This window comes from Sceloporus occidentalis, unplaced genomic scaffold (genome assembly GCF_023333645.1).
Source record: "Sceloporus occidentalis isolate IW3139 unplaced genomic scaffold, rSceOcc1.0.p SCAF_6, whole genome shotgun sequence".
Classification (NCBI taxonomy): domain Eukaryota; kingdom Metazoa; phylum Chordata; class Lepidosauria; order Squamata; family Phrynosomatidae; genus Sceloporus; species Sceloporus occidentalis.
In genome coordinates, this window is record NW_028316986.1 from 82,211,115 (window position 1) to 82,227,839 (window position 16,725).

A 16,725-nucleotide genomic window follows, 5' to 3' on the forward strand; every position below is an offset into this window, starting at 1 on the left:
TGATGGGTCATGTTTGAAAATTCCTAAATGGCCTTACCAAACATTTGGCTGCCATTCTCATTTCCCTTTGAAGTCTTTGGGTGAGACTCTATTTTGAGACAGAGAAACAAATAATATACATATCTACTTAAAATAACAAAGAATTAATTCTGAAGTACCAATTAAAAATAATTACTGGGGGGAATAGGATGGACACCTAAACATATCTGATAATAAACATCACACACACATGCACAAACTTGTGTGCACATGCATACAGACACAGAGAGAGAGAGAGAGAGAGAATCTATCTTAGTAGGTTGTAAGTTGCTGCCATCTTCTGAATAGAATCTAAAATTGCTCTATAAATATGAATAAATATTGCTGTACTAGTACATGAGGAGAAAAAGCACCTACAGTGGGGCAATACTTTTATTAGGACTTACCAAAATGCCACAGATGTGTGCAAGCTTTCAAGTTCTATGGGACTCTTTACTGAGCTAGGTAATATGAAAAGGTAAAAGATGCTGGTGGGAACAGAGAAATCAGAAATCGCAACAAAGGTTGTGGGCATGATGTTGGCTGCCTTAGTCCTGAATGTAAGGACATAATGGGGGCATGGGAAGCAACTACCACAAATGTGTAGTTTGTTGTGGCAGGAGGACAACCTCTAGTCACCCTAGTCCTAACAACAAAAGAGGGCAGGGCAACGCAAAATGGAGGACCTTCCAGAAAAATAGAGGGACGTGATCCAATAAAAGCTTAAAACAGTCATATAAAGATGTAAATTCATGCTTCTCAGCTCTGCTCCAAATTGAGGACATTTTGGAACTCCTCCAAGAGAGAGGAAGGTTGAAATGTAGGCCAGATCCTGGAAAAAGGAGGACGCCTGGTCACCCTGAGATAAAAACACTTACATAAAAATGTAAAGCCATGCTTCTTAGCCATGCTCAAAATGGAGGGCATTCTGGAATCCCTCCTGGACAGAAGGCTGAAATGGAGGACATGGGAAAGGAGGACCTCTGGTCATCCTGGTCCTAACCTCACTGCAAAATGTCGGACCTTCAAGAAAAGTAGCACATTACCCAGTAAAAAGGAGGGAAAATCCGGTCGCCCTGAGCTAAAAACACTCGAAATATAAGTGTATGCTTCTTAGCCCTGTTCCAAATGGAGGGCATTCTGGAACTCCTCTTGGAAAAGAAGGAGGCTGAAATGTAGGACAGGTCCTGGAAAAAGAGGACGTGCCTGGTCACAATGGCCCCCTTCCAGGGTGACCAGGCATCCTCACCACTATGGAGGATGAGGAACTGCAAAATGGAGGACCTTCCAGAAGAATAGAGGGACATGTCCCAAAGCTCAAAACACTGCTAGAGTAATATAAATGGATGTTTCTTCTCATGTGATGCTCCAAATGGAGGGCAGAAATGGACAGAAGGGGCCTGAAATGTAGGGCTCTATTCAGCTGAGAAGGACTGGGATGTTAATGCTGAGCTGTATAAGTTTTAATGGTTTGTGTTTTAACATATTATATTTTAATTTATGACTGTTTTAATCCTTTGAGTCGTTTAGTTTTAAAAATTTCATATTTATGTATTTTTACTATTTTGTATTGTTTTATACAAGGACCTCCTTGAGTCCCTATATTGGGAGAAAGGCGGGATATAAGAAAATAACAACAACAACAACAACAACAACAACAATAATGTCCTGGAAAAAGGAGGATGCCAGCTCACCCTGAGGTAAAAACCCTCCTAGAAATGTTAATCAATGCTTTTAGTCATGCTCAAAATGGAGGATGTTTTGGAATTCCTCCTGGAGAGAAGGAGGCTTGAATAGTAAGTTTTAATTAGGGAAAGGAAGGGAAGGAAATGTAGGACACGGCTTGGAAGAAGGAGGATACCCCTGAGGTAAAAAACACTGCTAGAAGTTGTCTATGGTTTGTTAAAGTAAAGGCAATTGATTGACTGACTGCTAGAAATGTAAATCCATGCCTCTTAGCCATGCTCAAAATGGAGGGCGTTTGGGAATCCCTCCTGGACAGAAGGAGGATGAAATGTAGGACATGGCTTGGGAAAAGGAGGACGCTTAGTCACAATGAAGGTAAAAAACCCTCTAAATGTAAATGTAGAAATGTAAAGCCATGCTTCTAAGTCCCGCTCAAAATGGCGGGAGAGGAGGGGGCGGAGGAAGGCGGGCCTGGGGGCGGGGCCAGGGGCGGGGCCAGGGCGGGTCGGCCCCCTCTGTCCCTGGCCCTCCGCCTGGAAGGAACTGTTCTGCCTCCTTGGTGCTGACTGAGGCCGGGCTCCTGGCTGGCCTTCCAAGATGGCGGCCCCTCCTCCGGGGCCTTGACAGCCTCCTTCTGCCTGCTTCCCTCGTGCAGCAGCAGCAGCAGCAGAGGCGCCATGGCCCGGAGGAGGAGGAGGGGGCTGCCCTTCCTCCTCCTCTCCTTCTCCTTCTCCTTCTCCTTCTCCCTCTTCTTCCTCCCGGGGGCCTCTGGGGAGGCCAGGCTCTCTTCTCCTCCGGGGCTGGGCTCCCTGCTGGAGGAGTTCCGGCGCCAGCAGCCCCCTGGCGGAGCGGAGGAGCCCCCGGCCTCGGCCCCGGCCCAGGCCCACCAGGACCAGGAGCCCGGCTGCGGAGGGGCGCCGGGGGGCTTCTTCTGGTCCCGCCCGGGAGCCATCATCCGGACCCGGGACTCCCTGGCCCTGGGCGCCACCTTCCTGGGCTCCCCTCCGGGGCCGGTCTCCGGGGCCAGGGCCTGCCTCGACGCCTGCTGCGCCCGAAGGGGCTGCTCCGTCGCCGTCCTCCAAGAGGCAGAGGCAGAGGGAGAAGGGCCCCTCCTCCGCCCCCGATGCTTCCTCTTCAACTGCAGCGCCGCCGCCGCCGCCGGCCCCCGCCCCAAGGGCCCCGTCTGCCTCTTCGCCCCCCAAGAGGGATACGCCAGCTACGGACTCCGCGGAGGGAGGGAAGCAGGGCCCCACCGAGACAGCGCCGGTGAAGGAGGAGGGAAGGGAAGGGAAGCAGGGAAAGGGAGGGGAGGGAAGGGAAGGGAAGGGAGGGAGGGAGGGAGGAAGAAGGGAGGGAAGGGAGGAAGATGGGAGGGAGGGAAGGAAGGAAAAAGGAAAGAGAAGGAGGGAGGAAGAAGGGAGGGAGGAGGGAGGGAGGGAGGGAGGGAAGGAAGGAGGAAGGAGAGAGGGAAGGAAGGAGTCCCCCCTCAGCCTCCTCAGGGACGGAGCCCGGAACCCTCCTAGAAATTAGGAGTGGGGTTGGAGCAGAAGGCCGGGTAACCAGCTGTCCTCACTACAAAGGAGGACCAAGCACCAGAGAATGTAGGGCATGCAAGAGAAAGGGAGGGACAGGACCAAACTGGGACAGAAGGAGGTTGAAGTGGAGGATGTGTGCTAGAAAAGGAGGACTCTGGTCCCCCTGGTGCTAACAGCAAGGGAGGACGAGGCCCTATGAAACGTGGTCTACTGTAGTTTCAGGAAAGGGGGGGGGGGTGTACCAGGAATGCTCCGCCAGCTGCTCTTGGGCCTGTCAAGTAAAAGGCGCTTTGCCTGATGTGGCCAGATGGCTCCTGGAAAGTGATCAGCTTAAGCCCTGGAACTGAGCAATAGCCATGGGTGGGAACTCTGGGGTTTCTATTAGGGATCTGCCTGGGTAGGCCAGTCCAGAGCCGGGCCTTGTCTAGGGTTCTGTTCTTGCCTAAGCGCATGGCCAAGGGGGCAGAAATCTGCATGTTGTGCACTGAATTATGCACTCAACCTCTTGGTTTCTTCTTCTAGCATTGAATCCCTGGCTGGCCCACATTGGTGGAGGTGGGTGGCACATATGGGAGCAGTGAGAGCTACCAAACAAGTACAGCTTGGCTGTGTGTGTGTGTTTGTGTGTGTGTTTTAAGCTGGCCGCTTCATTTTAGAAGCGCCCCAAGAGTCCCAATTTGGCACAGGCAGCCCCAATCAGGGACATCTCTAGGGGTATGCAGGGGATTCAGGCTGCACCAGGTGACACCTAAATGAGGGTGTGGGCATTGCTCCCCAAACCTATGCCTTTGGGCAGAAAGAGGATGTGGTTGGTGTTTACCTGTGTGCCTTAAAAATGCTGAAGTTCACTGGGAAGAGAAAGAAAGCCCCCATGTTTTAAAGACATTTAAAATTTTCTTTACAAACATCCCCTCTTACCAAATTTTCATGTTAGCTATGTACATGTGAATACATTTAGGCTCTGCTTATGGTATTGTAATTTATCATCTAACTGTAACCTGTAAATTTCTGCTAGCTGTTTATGCCACAACTATTGCCATTACATTCAGAGATATATGGCAAGTACGATTTAAGAGTAACATTAGTACCAGAAATATTACTAAGGATTCTGTATGGTGTCAGTGGGGGCTGACACCATGGGTTATTATGGCACTGGGTGACAGCAACCCTAGTGATGCCACCGGTCTCAACCAATCCTCTACTGTCCTGCTTTTTCAGCTGCTTTTTAAAATACTCTGGTTTCTCTTGCCTCCTCCCACTTTCCCCCTTTGCCCTCAGCTTCAGTTGCTGCAAACTGGGTACAAAGTGGTTTATGGTCAATTTACCTGGCTGGGAGAGAGAAGGGGTGGGATATTGCCTCTCTAATTTGTATGTTCTTCCTCATTAATAGCTTTCGCCATTTTGACCACACCCTGTTGTTGCTTGGCCACACATGTCACAATTTTCACCTGTGAAATGTTAGGATATCGTTTTAGTTTCAGAATAGTCCATTTAGTGTACAAACACCAAGCAGGGAGGCAGTCAGAAAGGTGCAGTTTGGCTGTATCTTGGGAGAGTGGTTATATTGCCTTTTGGGTGAAAATGAGTCCCGGACTACCTTGCAAATGAAAGATGTCACTTATAAATAGGAAGTCAGACAGGAGGACACTTTGGGCATTTCACTGTTTGTCAGTGGCAGCAGTCCTTCAAGTGCACAGGTGGTTGTGCCTTTTCTGAACCTGCTACCTGAGTTCACTTGAACTGGAGATGTCAAAGACTGGCCATAAGAGACCAGACATGCAGAACAGATCAGGATTTGTACATGTTTGTATCCTGTCCACTTGAGGAAGGTTTTCAGTAGCAATCCCAAAATCTATTTAGTTGAAAAGCTCCTCAGATGGTCAGTGGGGTATCTGCACAAAACTTTTACATCAGCTTGATACCACTTTAACTGTAGTATGAGATCCTAGGATTAGCAGTTAAGTGAGGTATGTCGGAGTTTCTTTAGAGAGGCACTAGATTTCTCTAGAAGACAATTGTACATACCTCACCAGACTTCTCATCTCAGGATTCTGTGGCATGGATCCGTGACAGTTAAAGTGATATGAAACTGATATAACTGTGTAGTGTGGCTGCTCCCATAACTGCAATCCCATTTGTAGGCTCAGGTCAAAAATAGGCTCAACCTGAATACAAGACATTGCCCTGTGACTATAGTAGGCCACAACTTAACAGATTTATTCAGCATGAACATACATAACCAAACCCACCACAGGTTTATGGAAATGGCCTTTTTATAATTGCACACCTCTTTGGTTTCTTCAAGCCGGCATTGAATCCCTGCTGCTCCTGCTCCTGTTGTTGTTGTTGTTGTTGTTGTTGTTGTTGTTGTTGTGATTCACTATATTTACATACCATCTTTTCCTGTAGGACTTGGACATCTGGTGGTATACCAATTAAAATGGATATGTTGTAGCTAAAACATACAAAATATTATCATAAAAATGCCAGTTAACTAAGAATAGCATTTTAAAACATTTAATACATATATTAAAAGGAATACTGTTGTAAAACATTTTTTAAAGTTTTTTTTAAAACCAGTACAGTTAAAAGTGATACAGCACTGTATTAAATGCCTTTTCTTTAAAAACATTTCCCAAAAGCCTGTTGGGTTTTTTTTTAAGTCTTTGCCTGCAGACAGAAGGAAAACACCAGAACCTTGAAGCAACCACAAAGAAAGCCCTTTTCTGCATTCTCACCAGACCTGTCTCTGTGGGTGGTGGGAATGCGAGAAGGGGTTCTCACAAAGATTATGTGCAGGTAGGCTCATATGGGACAATATGGTTCATCAGATGACTTTACCTTAAATTATATAGGGCTTTATACACCAGAATCAGTACTTTGAATTGGCCCAGAAGAGACTGGTAGCCCATGATACTGTTTTAACAAGGGAATTGTGTGCTCCCTGTAACCAGCCCCTTGAATATTCTGACTGGAGCTCTGTGGGTCAACTGAAGTTCCTGAACAGTCTTCAAAAGGGGGCTCAATACAGTAATCCAAATGACCATTAATTTCAGGGCCAATAAACATGATATTTTCAAACCTAGTTGAGAGTGTTCACATTCTAAGATGGCCATTTCTGAGAGCAGTTTGAGAGCACTTCTGAGTGATTTGGGGGGGAAATCTCAAACTTTAGAGGCTTCAGGACAATATATTGGTTTGTTCTACTTATTATGATAAGTCAACAGTCAGCATATATACTCTAAGGGTTTGGGGGAAGTTTGTAATGATATCTTACCAGAATATCCCATAAGAGCATCCCAAATTGCAGCATACCATTTAGCACTCTAGAAATATGTACTGATTCTTTTGGTTACCATGTTTGTTTCATAAATGAGTGCTCAATGGAATAATGCTGATGGTACAAACTTTTGCTATCTGGGATATACCTTCACCAGATCTGGTGTACCCACTGACAGCTGGATCAACAGAAAGCAAGTGTGAGTCAGATAGGTGCCAGAATTCAGACTACTTTGAAATTGCCCCATCTGCCATAGAAACTAGGCTTCCTAATCCCAAAATCTTTTCATCTGTGCCACAGGAACTTTGAATTGTAAGAGTATTAACATCACACTGTATTTTGTTGCTGGGATGTGCTTTTCTTAATTTTGAAAGCTAGGCAATGAAAGTGTGTCATGAAAATAGCAGCAACCTCAACTTTAAATAAATATGGGATGTGTTCTCTTCGAGTCACTAAACTACTATATTTTATTTAGAAACTGATGAGCCTCCCCTCAGCAAACCTGGTAAAGATGTTATACTTCAGTTGCCTGTTGACTGGGTGATTCTTGATGGCCGAGAAAGTATGGATGACCATGGCATCATACAGTATGAATGGACTTTGCTTCAGGGTCCCCCGTCATTTGACATGAAGGTACATCAAGCTATGCAATGCACATTAATTCTTTCCTGCACGTAATGTTGATATTGTAAAAATCACAATATAATGTTTTAATTGTGCAAATAGATAAATAAGGTAAATTAAAGTGGGGGGAGGGGGCTGAGCCTGTAAGCCTGTTCATTTTATTTTGGGCTATTCTAATTTGTTCATTTTTATTTATTGCATCTTTAGACCACCTGAATTTAATAGTTTTCTGAGCAATAAACATTAAAAATAACAAAATACAAACTATAAATTACATCTAGAGACAGCACACAATTTCCTGTATTCTGTTAGTTATAACCCAGTAGAATATGCCCATTGAACCAATTGTTGATAAACAGGTAACTGTAACCAGTTTTTTTTAAATGGAAGAGTATTATGATTCAAAGGCATGAAATGTAGTTCTTAATTAGTATTTATTTCCTAAAGTCTTTACTTATTAAAATATTAGGTTAATATATATTAGTATATTGCATAGATAACTGCCCTGCACAGGTCAGACCTTTGTATGCTCTGCCTACAGAGGCTATCAAGTCTTTCATGGTCCTTCCTACTTGATCCTCCTAACTGGACATAACAGAACTTGCATCTGGCTCCTTCTCTATGTAACACATACTCAGTTATTAGCTCTTCCCAATTAGGTTGCTGCAGGTGGCCCCCAGGTGTGTTTATATGGCACCTGCCATTATTTGTAGCCAAAACCACAAAGGAGTAAAGTTGGGGTTCAACTGCATTTAAAAATCACAACACAGAAACATCTAGGAGGCTGCCAGGTGCATGGGGTTGGAGCTTACATGTACACCTGTGTCCACATAACCTATCGTGCCTTCCTTGTGTATATGGAAGTATCTGAACAGAGCTAGGAGGAATACATATGCTCATGGTCCTGGAGGATGTCTATCAATAACTCTTGGTTATGATATGCATTCTTCAGTCTGAGAGGCAAAGAAAGAAGTCTCAGTAAACATAATTGGTTGGGTCCCACCTGTTAGGGCACCCTGATAAGGCAAGATTCATCATCATGCAAGCTCTGTAACTATATTCAGTTAAATGCAGATATAAAGCCCTATACACAACTTTGCACACAGTCCTCAAAGGTCTTGAAACCTGCCAGGCATATGGTTATATTGGGCAATGGGGTTATGTGCAAGCCTATATTGCCATACCCAGTTTTGCCTTCTGCACTAGCAGAATATTTACATAGGGCTTATCTGATCATAAATCAGGGCTGGGAAACGTTCGAGCATCCAGATATTTGATGCTTCAACTCCTAGAAGCCAAAACCAGCTAGGACAATGAAGATGGACTGTGGGAGTTGTGGTTCAAAACATCTGGAGGCCCAAAATTCCCCAGGCCTGATGCTATGGATTGCATTTATCACTTTTATTAAATTTATTCCCCACAGTTAGGTCAATTACGATTTATTTGCTCATAGCTGATATTTCAAATATCATACATTAGCTAGTAACTGAATGTCCATTTTCCAGAGGTACAGTGGTGAATAGAACTGTGTGTTTGAACAAGATAAAAGGCAGGTGCTGTACTGCTTGAGTCACCTTCGATCTGAACAAGGCATAGTTTGCAATTATCAGATTAATGTTATCAGATTGTTGCCATTACCTTGTGACTAGAAAATGTAATACTTATTTAGATCAGCCAGTAATTGCTTGGAGTAAAGGAGAGCTTGCTTCTTAAATGGCTCCAATGTGTGTAAAGTCATTTAATTCTACAATGTGGCATTTTATTCCTACACTTTAGAAATAAAGTGTTTAGTTCTATCTTGTCACATAACAAATAATGTAATGACAAGCTTAGAGCAGGAAGAGGAAGTGGGAGGACCTTGGCAGAATTTCTTTCTGTAATAGTATTTTTGGTAAAATGTGTGGAATTTGTGTACCTGATGTAATACTGCCTCAGGACTCTAACAGTCCAGCAGGACTTTAAAGACCATCCTGTTCTCTTCTTCATCCTTGTCCTACACATTTGCTCTAACCATGTCCTCATATACACATGAACAGAAACCTAATCAGGTGATAGAATCCCATGGTAGAAACTAGTGTGCTTGAATGCTGGACTACAAGTCAAACAGTTCCAAGACTGTATTCTGTAAACACCTTGGAGCACAGTAGGTGTTGTGCTCTACCTAGAGGAGTCCTTGTTTGGAGGACAACTGCTAGGAAGACATGCTCCAGCTGGAGGACTCTTCATCAGAGGCTAAACCAGAGGCTCCTGACAACAGACTTTTGAAACTTTTACAGGTTGAAGCTGAGACCTCCAGAGAGGATCCGTCTCCATCAAAGAAATAGGGAACAGAAACATACTTTCAAAAAGGGACCAACAAGCACTGAGGCCAGACAGTATCTAATGAGGCTTGATTCAGCCAAGACAATACAGCTGGTTTCATCAAAGAATGATACAGCAATAATCTAGCCACATCAGTGATACTTGTCTATGAGAATAGCTATACACAGTGGCAATATAGACTTGACTCCAGCCATCAGTTGCTGAATTCAACACTAGCCTTTATTAGCCTGATCCCTGGTGTCTGATCCCTGGCATGCCTGGATTCCTGTTACTACATCTTCTTGCCTTCCTAGACTATCACATTTTTCTCACATTGAATTATTTATTACCCAAATGGCTTGTTTACTGAGCACTCTCTTTACCAGCTCCTCCAAACAACAGTGTTCTTGTGGACTCCATGCACCAACCCAAGCCTAACTCACTTGAAACTGTTACTCATTTAAGAGAACTCTTTGTCCCTGTTGGGGCACTTACAGCCACAAGACAGAATGTGATGTACTCCAAACAAACATGGTAGATTATTCTGTGAGAAGGGTTGGTTGGTGTGGGGACCTCTGCAGTGGTCATGAAGATCTGAGTTGGAGCTAATCATTGGAAGGCACACCACCGCTCTATATGGAACGCAGATCTTGATTTCACTGATTCCCCCAAATCCTGGAAAAAACAGAACAACGAGCTAGTATTTTTAATAAAATAGAACTGTAGAGGTGTATTATTAACTGCTCCTCTCTGCTGTACATCATTCAGAATCTCTATGTGAGTTTCAGATCATGTGGAAATCTAGTTGCTGTAATTTCTCTCCCCAAACATATAAACTCAAACATTTACCCCCTTTTCTGCCCTTTTCTTTTTCTCCATCCTACCCACCCCCAGGCCAGCATCTTAAAGCAGATAATCTGAATGTCCTCTTTAGTATGGTTAAATTTGGGGGGGGGGGGGAATCATAATTAAACTTTAAAGTTCCTGTATTAAATGTTGTATTGTTAATTGAAGTCAAGTCAACTTCAGTTTATGGTGACCCTATAAATGAGAGATGTCCAAGTCACCCTATAATGAACAGCCTTGCTCTGTATTAAATAGATGGTAACAAATCATGTTAAGATATGAGTGTATTAAACCCATAATACTATTTTAAGATTATTATAAATCACAGCACCTGAGGAGGTTATTGTACCTTACAAAGTATCTGCTCCCAAACCAAGATTGTGGATATGATGTTTGCCATCTTTTTAAACTTTACTTTTGTTTTTTCTTTATTTACAGAGGGGAGTTTCTTATACTTTTTAGTTTAAAGCATTACCAGCATCCATAACCAACACTAATATCATAGCTTGTGACATTATTTCCAGACTCTGACCCCTGGGTTGGGTTTTCTTTTAATTAACAACAGCAACAGTACTGTCATCCTGGACAATTTTGATACATGCTTCATGCTTTTAGAATAACACTGCACTTCTTAGAGTTAAATGTTTTTGGTTTGAGTATGTACCATTTGTCTCACTCATCAGAGGTTTGGTGTGTGTGTGAGGGGGGGATTTACTCCTCAAACAAGAATTCCACTACCCAAATGATATTTTCCTTTTGCCCTTAAATTTCTTGCTTTGCAGTAATTTAAAACTTCAGTTGAATTTTTAAAGTTAGAATTTAGACATCCAAAGGAAAGGGATAATCAGATTTACAGACACTAGCATAGTGCTATAATAATGTTACCCTCTGTCTGTATCTAAAACAATCCAGTTAAGTTGGACAAAGTAGTGTTTAATGTGCTTATTATTCTTCCTACAGGTTTATGACTTTTACAATATAATCTGTCAACGAGAGTGTGAGGAGCTCTGTAAATTAATGTCTTGGTTTCTTTGGGATAGGTGCCTCAGCCAGGAACTCTGAAGCTGTCTCATTTGCAGGAAGGTAAATACATCTTACAGTTGACTGTGACTGACACTGCTGGCCAAAGGAGCTCAGATAATGTCTCAGTGACGGTACTTCCAATGGTTCACTCCAGATTAGGTGAGAAAATAATTGAAACATATATTCTGAAAGTGTGGTGTCTAGCAAACGTTTTGGAGTGTAATTGGGATTGAAACTGTTCATGATAAAATCATGTGAGGTATACACTGGCCAGTAGGGTGGCCAGTTGCAAAAGGGGCTAAGAATCCTGCACCTTTAGTAGCTCTGTGAAAGAGGAAATTTCAAAAGGTATAATCTGATTGACAAACCACACTTGCTGAAACTATGGCGGGTTACAGACCGCCATTGTAATACGCGCTCCACGTGTAAAAAATGACGGCGGCCGTTCCAGATGGCCGCCATCATGAGGACGTCATGGCCGCGCCGCCTCTACACGGGGCGGCGTGGACGTGACGTCCTCAATCCGCGGCAGGGCTCCTAGGGCGCCCTTTCCGCGGACCAGGAAGGAGCTCCGTTTCGGAGCTCCTTCCTGGTCCGCGGCACCGCTTTGCTTCACTGGGCGCAGCCTTCAGACGGCTGCGCCCAGCGAAGCAAGGGAGAAAGGGGCCAAGCGGCCCCTTTCTCCCCTCCCCGCCGCCGCGGGGTGTCCTTGGGGCTTGAAGCCCCAAGGACACCCCTTTTCAGGCTGCGGGGAAGCGGCGTTTTGCTGCTTTCCCGCAGCCTGAAAATCGGCAGATCGGGGCCTCAGCGGCTGTCGTTCTGGCCGCTGAGGCCCCGATTCAGCGGGGAAAGGGGCGGGTGCAGCCCGCCTCAAAGAGGCGGTCTGTAACCCGCCTATGTGTGTTATATGACTAGTAAAGAAGTTGGGGTCTGGCCCCATTTTTGCATCTGATCGTGCTACTGATATGTTGTTCCATTTGCCCTGACAAATTATAGTACTGTACAAGCATGATCTGTGAGATGCCATTTTCCCAAATACATTTATTGATTACAGAGTGCAGAATTGTGTTTTAAAGAGATATCTTGCTGCTTTTTCTTTTTAAAGATTTGTTTAGCAATTTTAAATTACTCTTATATGACTGTAAGAGACATTTCACAGTTGAGAAGATAGATACTTCTAGTCTCCATTCCTGCATTTCCATTTTTAAATAACTATTTTCAGTGATTTAGGGTTTGTTTGTTTTTTAAATTTGAGCATTGGTCTCTTGCAGGATGTCTTGGGGTTTGTTCACGCTACCAGTTCCTCTGTGATGATGGCTGCTGTATTGATATCACCTATGCCTGTGATGGAGTGGAGCACTGTCCTGATGGATCTGATGAAGCTTTTTGTCAGAAACGTGAGTGTACACACATTTGAGTTGTAGTATGTATCTGTTTTATGTACAAGAGTCTCAAGAGTCACAACTCACATACAGACAGGCCATAGCCCAGGGGGAGAACACATAGTTTACAGTGCCTCCCTTGAAGACAAACAATGAGGAGGGGTTGAAGAACAATCACGCAAGAGACAAAACAACAGACATGTAAGTCAGCCTTCCTTCTAATACCAATCTGTGTCTTCTGTACTCATAGAGGAAGAGCCAAATCTGTACAGTCAGCCCTTGGTATCATCTATGGATTCCACCATTCACAGCTTGAAAATATTCCCTGTAAATAGGGTTACCATAAGTCAGGACCTCCAAACCGGGACAAATGTAGGACAACATTTTCAAATGTAGGATTTTTATTTTTTTATTTTTTTTTTTTAGAATGGAGGACATGCGAAAAAATTTGATGATTTTTTAAAAATGTTAATATAAATGCATGTTTCTTAGGCATGATCAAAATGGAGGAGGACAAGCCTAGACTGAGGACACAGGCTCCTCTGAGGGGCTTGTGTGCCCGGCCCAGGCCTGTCCTCCGAGCCCACGGGGGACAAGCCTAGACCGAGGATGCAGGCTCCTCAGAGGGGCTTGTGTGCTCGGCCCAGGCCTGTCCTCCGAGGCTACTCTCCTCTTCCCAGACCTCCCCTTTCCTCCAAAGGGTTCTTTGGAGCTCTTTGAGGGGAAGGGAAGGGAGGCAGGAAAGGAGAGGAGAGACCTGGGCACTAGCCTGGTCCTGCTCTTCCCAGGCCTCCTCTTTCCTCCAAAGGGCTCTTTTTGGAGCCCTTTGAAGGGAAAGGAGCAGGGAAGGCGAGGACTCGGCAGCTGCGGAGGACAGCCCCAGGACTCTCCTTGCGGCTTCATTTTCGTCAGGCCAAAGGGAGCCTGCAGAAAACGCAGCCGCCGAGGAGAAGCCTGACCCAAGCAGGGAAGGTAAGTAGGGAACTAGGGAGGGAGGGAGGGAAGAAGGGAGGGAGGAGGCAAGGCGAGGCAAGGCAAGGGACTTTTGTCCCCAATCCGACGTCCCATGCTTCTTCACCGAGACTCTACTCTACACAGAAAGTGCACTTTGGGTGGGAAATACCTTTGAAAATGGGCACCCACTTCCTCCTCCTCCTGTTTCCCCCTCCTCCTCCTCCTCGCCATGCACTAAGAAAGGGCGCTTTTCCCTCCCCATGGCTGGCCCAGAGTCTCACTCCTCCTCCTCCTCCTCCTCCTCCAAGGGTCCACCTCCTCCTTGAGGCTGGCCAATGGCAGAGTGGGGCTGGAAACAGCTCCGCCCCAGCTGATCTGCCATTGGCCAACCAGCCTCAAGGGGACGAGTGTTCCCTTTAGGCACAATCACTGCCGGCCGGGGCCCAAACCCAGGATTTAGAGTGAACCGTACCATGACCGTACCCCCAAAAACGTTACAATCACGGGCGCAGCCAGGTTGTGGCATCCCTGCCTGTAAAGTGAAGTTGAAGGCTTTCATGGCTGGCATCCATAGTTTTTTGTGGGTTTTTCGGGCTATGTGGCCATGTTCTAGAAGAGTTTTTTCCTGATGTTTTGCCAGCATGTGTGGCTGGCATCTTCACAGAATGTTTTCCTGGCAAGGAGTTGGGTATGTATACACACACACACACACACACACACACACACACACACTCTGTGTGAACCTGGGAAAGCAGGAGTGATTTGCATGTGTATTGTTCTGTTGTTAATGGCAGGCCTCAGGGTGGAAGGGTATGCAAAAGAGAATTAGTTTCTGCTTGATTAGTGCCCATTGTCTGCTAGGAAACCCCTGACCCTGGGAGATTTCTCATTTGCATTTGTTGAGTCTTCATCTTGCTATTTTTCAGGACTGGCTTCCCTGTGCATCCTGGCATGGTCCAGAATTTCAGTGTTTCCAACAACTGCGATGTCAGGATGCACAGGAAAGCCATTGAAATCCGCAAACACCTGAACAATTTCAACAGGGAAGAGGAAACCCTTAAAGTAAACAAGGTTTGGCTACCAGTCCTGTATATATATACCCAACTCCTTTCCAGGCAAGCATTCTCTGAAGATGCCAGCCACACATGCTGGTGAAACGTCAGGAATAAACTCTTCTAGAACATGGCCACATAGCCCAAAAAAACCACAAAAGACTATTCCCTGCGAAAATTCCAAAATATAAACCTTGATTTGCCATTATACTTAAGGGACACCATTTTACTATGGTATTGTATATAGCAGGACTTGAACATTCATGGATTTTGGTATCCATAGAGGGTACCAAACTGGAACCAAATCCTAGCAGATACCAAGGGCCCACTGCATGCAGAGCTGAAAAGAGTTGGAAGAGACCACAAAGGCCATCCAGTCCAACCCCCTGCCAGGCAGGAAATCTCAGTCAAAGCATCCCCGACAGATGACCATCAAGCCTCTGTTTAAAGACCTCCAGGGAAGGAGATTCCACTACACTCCGAGGGAGTTTGTTCCACAGTTAACAGCCCTTACTGTCAGGAATTTCCTCCTAATGTTGAGGTGGAATCTCTTTTCCTGTAGCTTGTATCCATTGTTCTGGGTCCTGTTCTCTGGAGCATCAGAAAACAAGCTTGCTCCCTCTTCAATATGACATCCCTTCAAATATTAAGGAAGCTTGTTACTTATTATTCATTACTTTTTCTAGTAACAAAGCTATAACCATAGTTATATGCCACATTATGATCATAACTAAAAGGATACCTAAAAGTAACATCATAGTTACTTTTTATAGTAATAAGGGTACCACTTCATTAAATGGCAGAGGAGAAATATACATTGTGGTTCAAGTACTGGCTCATGCTTTGCTGCACTTTGTGCTACTGCTCATGCTCTGTTGCAGGTATTGTGACAACAGTGAGGTGAAAAGGAAGATACTGTTTTGTACCATAAGCCAGCAGTTTGTAACATCCAGGATTCCTCAGACACAACTAAAATTGATTTAGGAAAAGGATAACAAAATTGCTTTAAAATTATAACTATAAAAGGGACCAACAACCTGGATGGAGGGGTTGGAATGATAAGTATTAAATAATTATTTTTAAAACCTAATTTTCCAGGTTCTCTATCCATGTATAGGAAAGAGACTGATGGTTGCCTGAGGTTGAAGATTTATAATAAATCTTTAGAAACTCCCCTCGAGATAGTTCCATAATGATTTGATTATATGGAGTCAGTATGCAAGAGGAGGAAACAATAATTACTGGGAAACTGTACAGGTTATGCAGCCTTACAGTGTAGGATATGGTTAATATGTCAGGTGCAGTGTGGATGATCTGGATTCTCAGAGTCACGCTAAAGATACTGTGTATTTCTTCATGTTGATCTGTGGGATTTCCTGAGAGGTGGAGCCTTCAACAATCTAATTTGGAAGTAAATCTTTGTTTACCATTCAATGACCAATCACAAAACAAAGCACTGTAAATGGAAGATACATAATTAGGGGAGATCACGTGTTATTGGACAACTTCCATTTGAGGGAGCACCTTTTCTAAAAAGGTGCTAATTTGACTCTCAGTAAAAATTTCTGCTTACCTCTCAGAGTCCAATATACTTGAGTTATATTCTCCTTCTCCATGGAAGCAAATGCTTACATTTGGTAGCATCCTAGTCCATTGACTTGTAGATAGGCAGGCTGCACTTTTAGGTCCTAGTATTAGAGAGAAGTGGGCCCTGGCTTTCCCATCCCCCACCTACAGGTATTTAAAGCTGTCCAAATGGACAGTTCTGACTATCTGTTTAGTATTGTACTGAAGGATACAGGTTTTAATCACAGGTTCTGAAAGCAGGGTGCCCACACTTTGTGCTTCTTAGAAACATTTGTCAAAATGGAAGGCAAGATCTACAAAGGCAAACCCCATTTCTGCAGGCAGACCAGAATACAGTGATTCCTTCACATTTGCAGGTTAAGCATTTGCAGATTTGATTATTTGCAGATTACTGTATTTGCCTAGACATCTGTAGGTCCTCCAGCGCAATTCTGTGG

General features: G+C 44.4%; 1 protein-coding gene across 1 annotated transcript in view; it reads left to right on the forward strand.

Moving 5' to 3' along the window:
- Window positions 1-2,227: 2,227 nt before the first annotated feature.
- Window positions 2,228-16,725, forward strand: part of LOC149311009 (low-density lipoprotein receptor-related protein 11-like) — a 28,482-nt gene continuing 13,984 nt past the window's right edge. Inside the window, exons 1-4 of the mRNA XM_089530199.1 lie at window positions 2,228-2,970; window positions 6,995-7,152; window positions 11,331-11,472; window positions 12,585-12,710. Of these exons, the coding sequence (XP_089386325.1) occupies window positions 2,382-2,970; window positions 6,995-7,152; window positions 11,331-11,472; window positions 12,585-12,710 (1,015 nt within the window). The 5' untranslated portion in view covers window positions 2,228-2,381. The remainder of the gene's footprint in view (window positions 2,971-6,994; window positions 7,153-11,330; window positions 11,473-12,584; window positions 12,711-16,725) is intronic.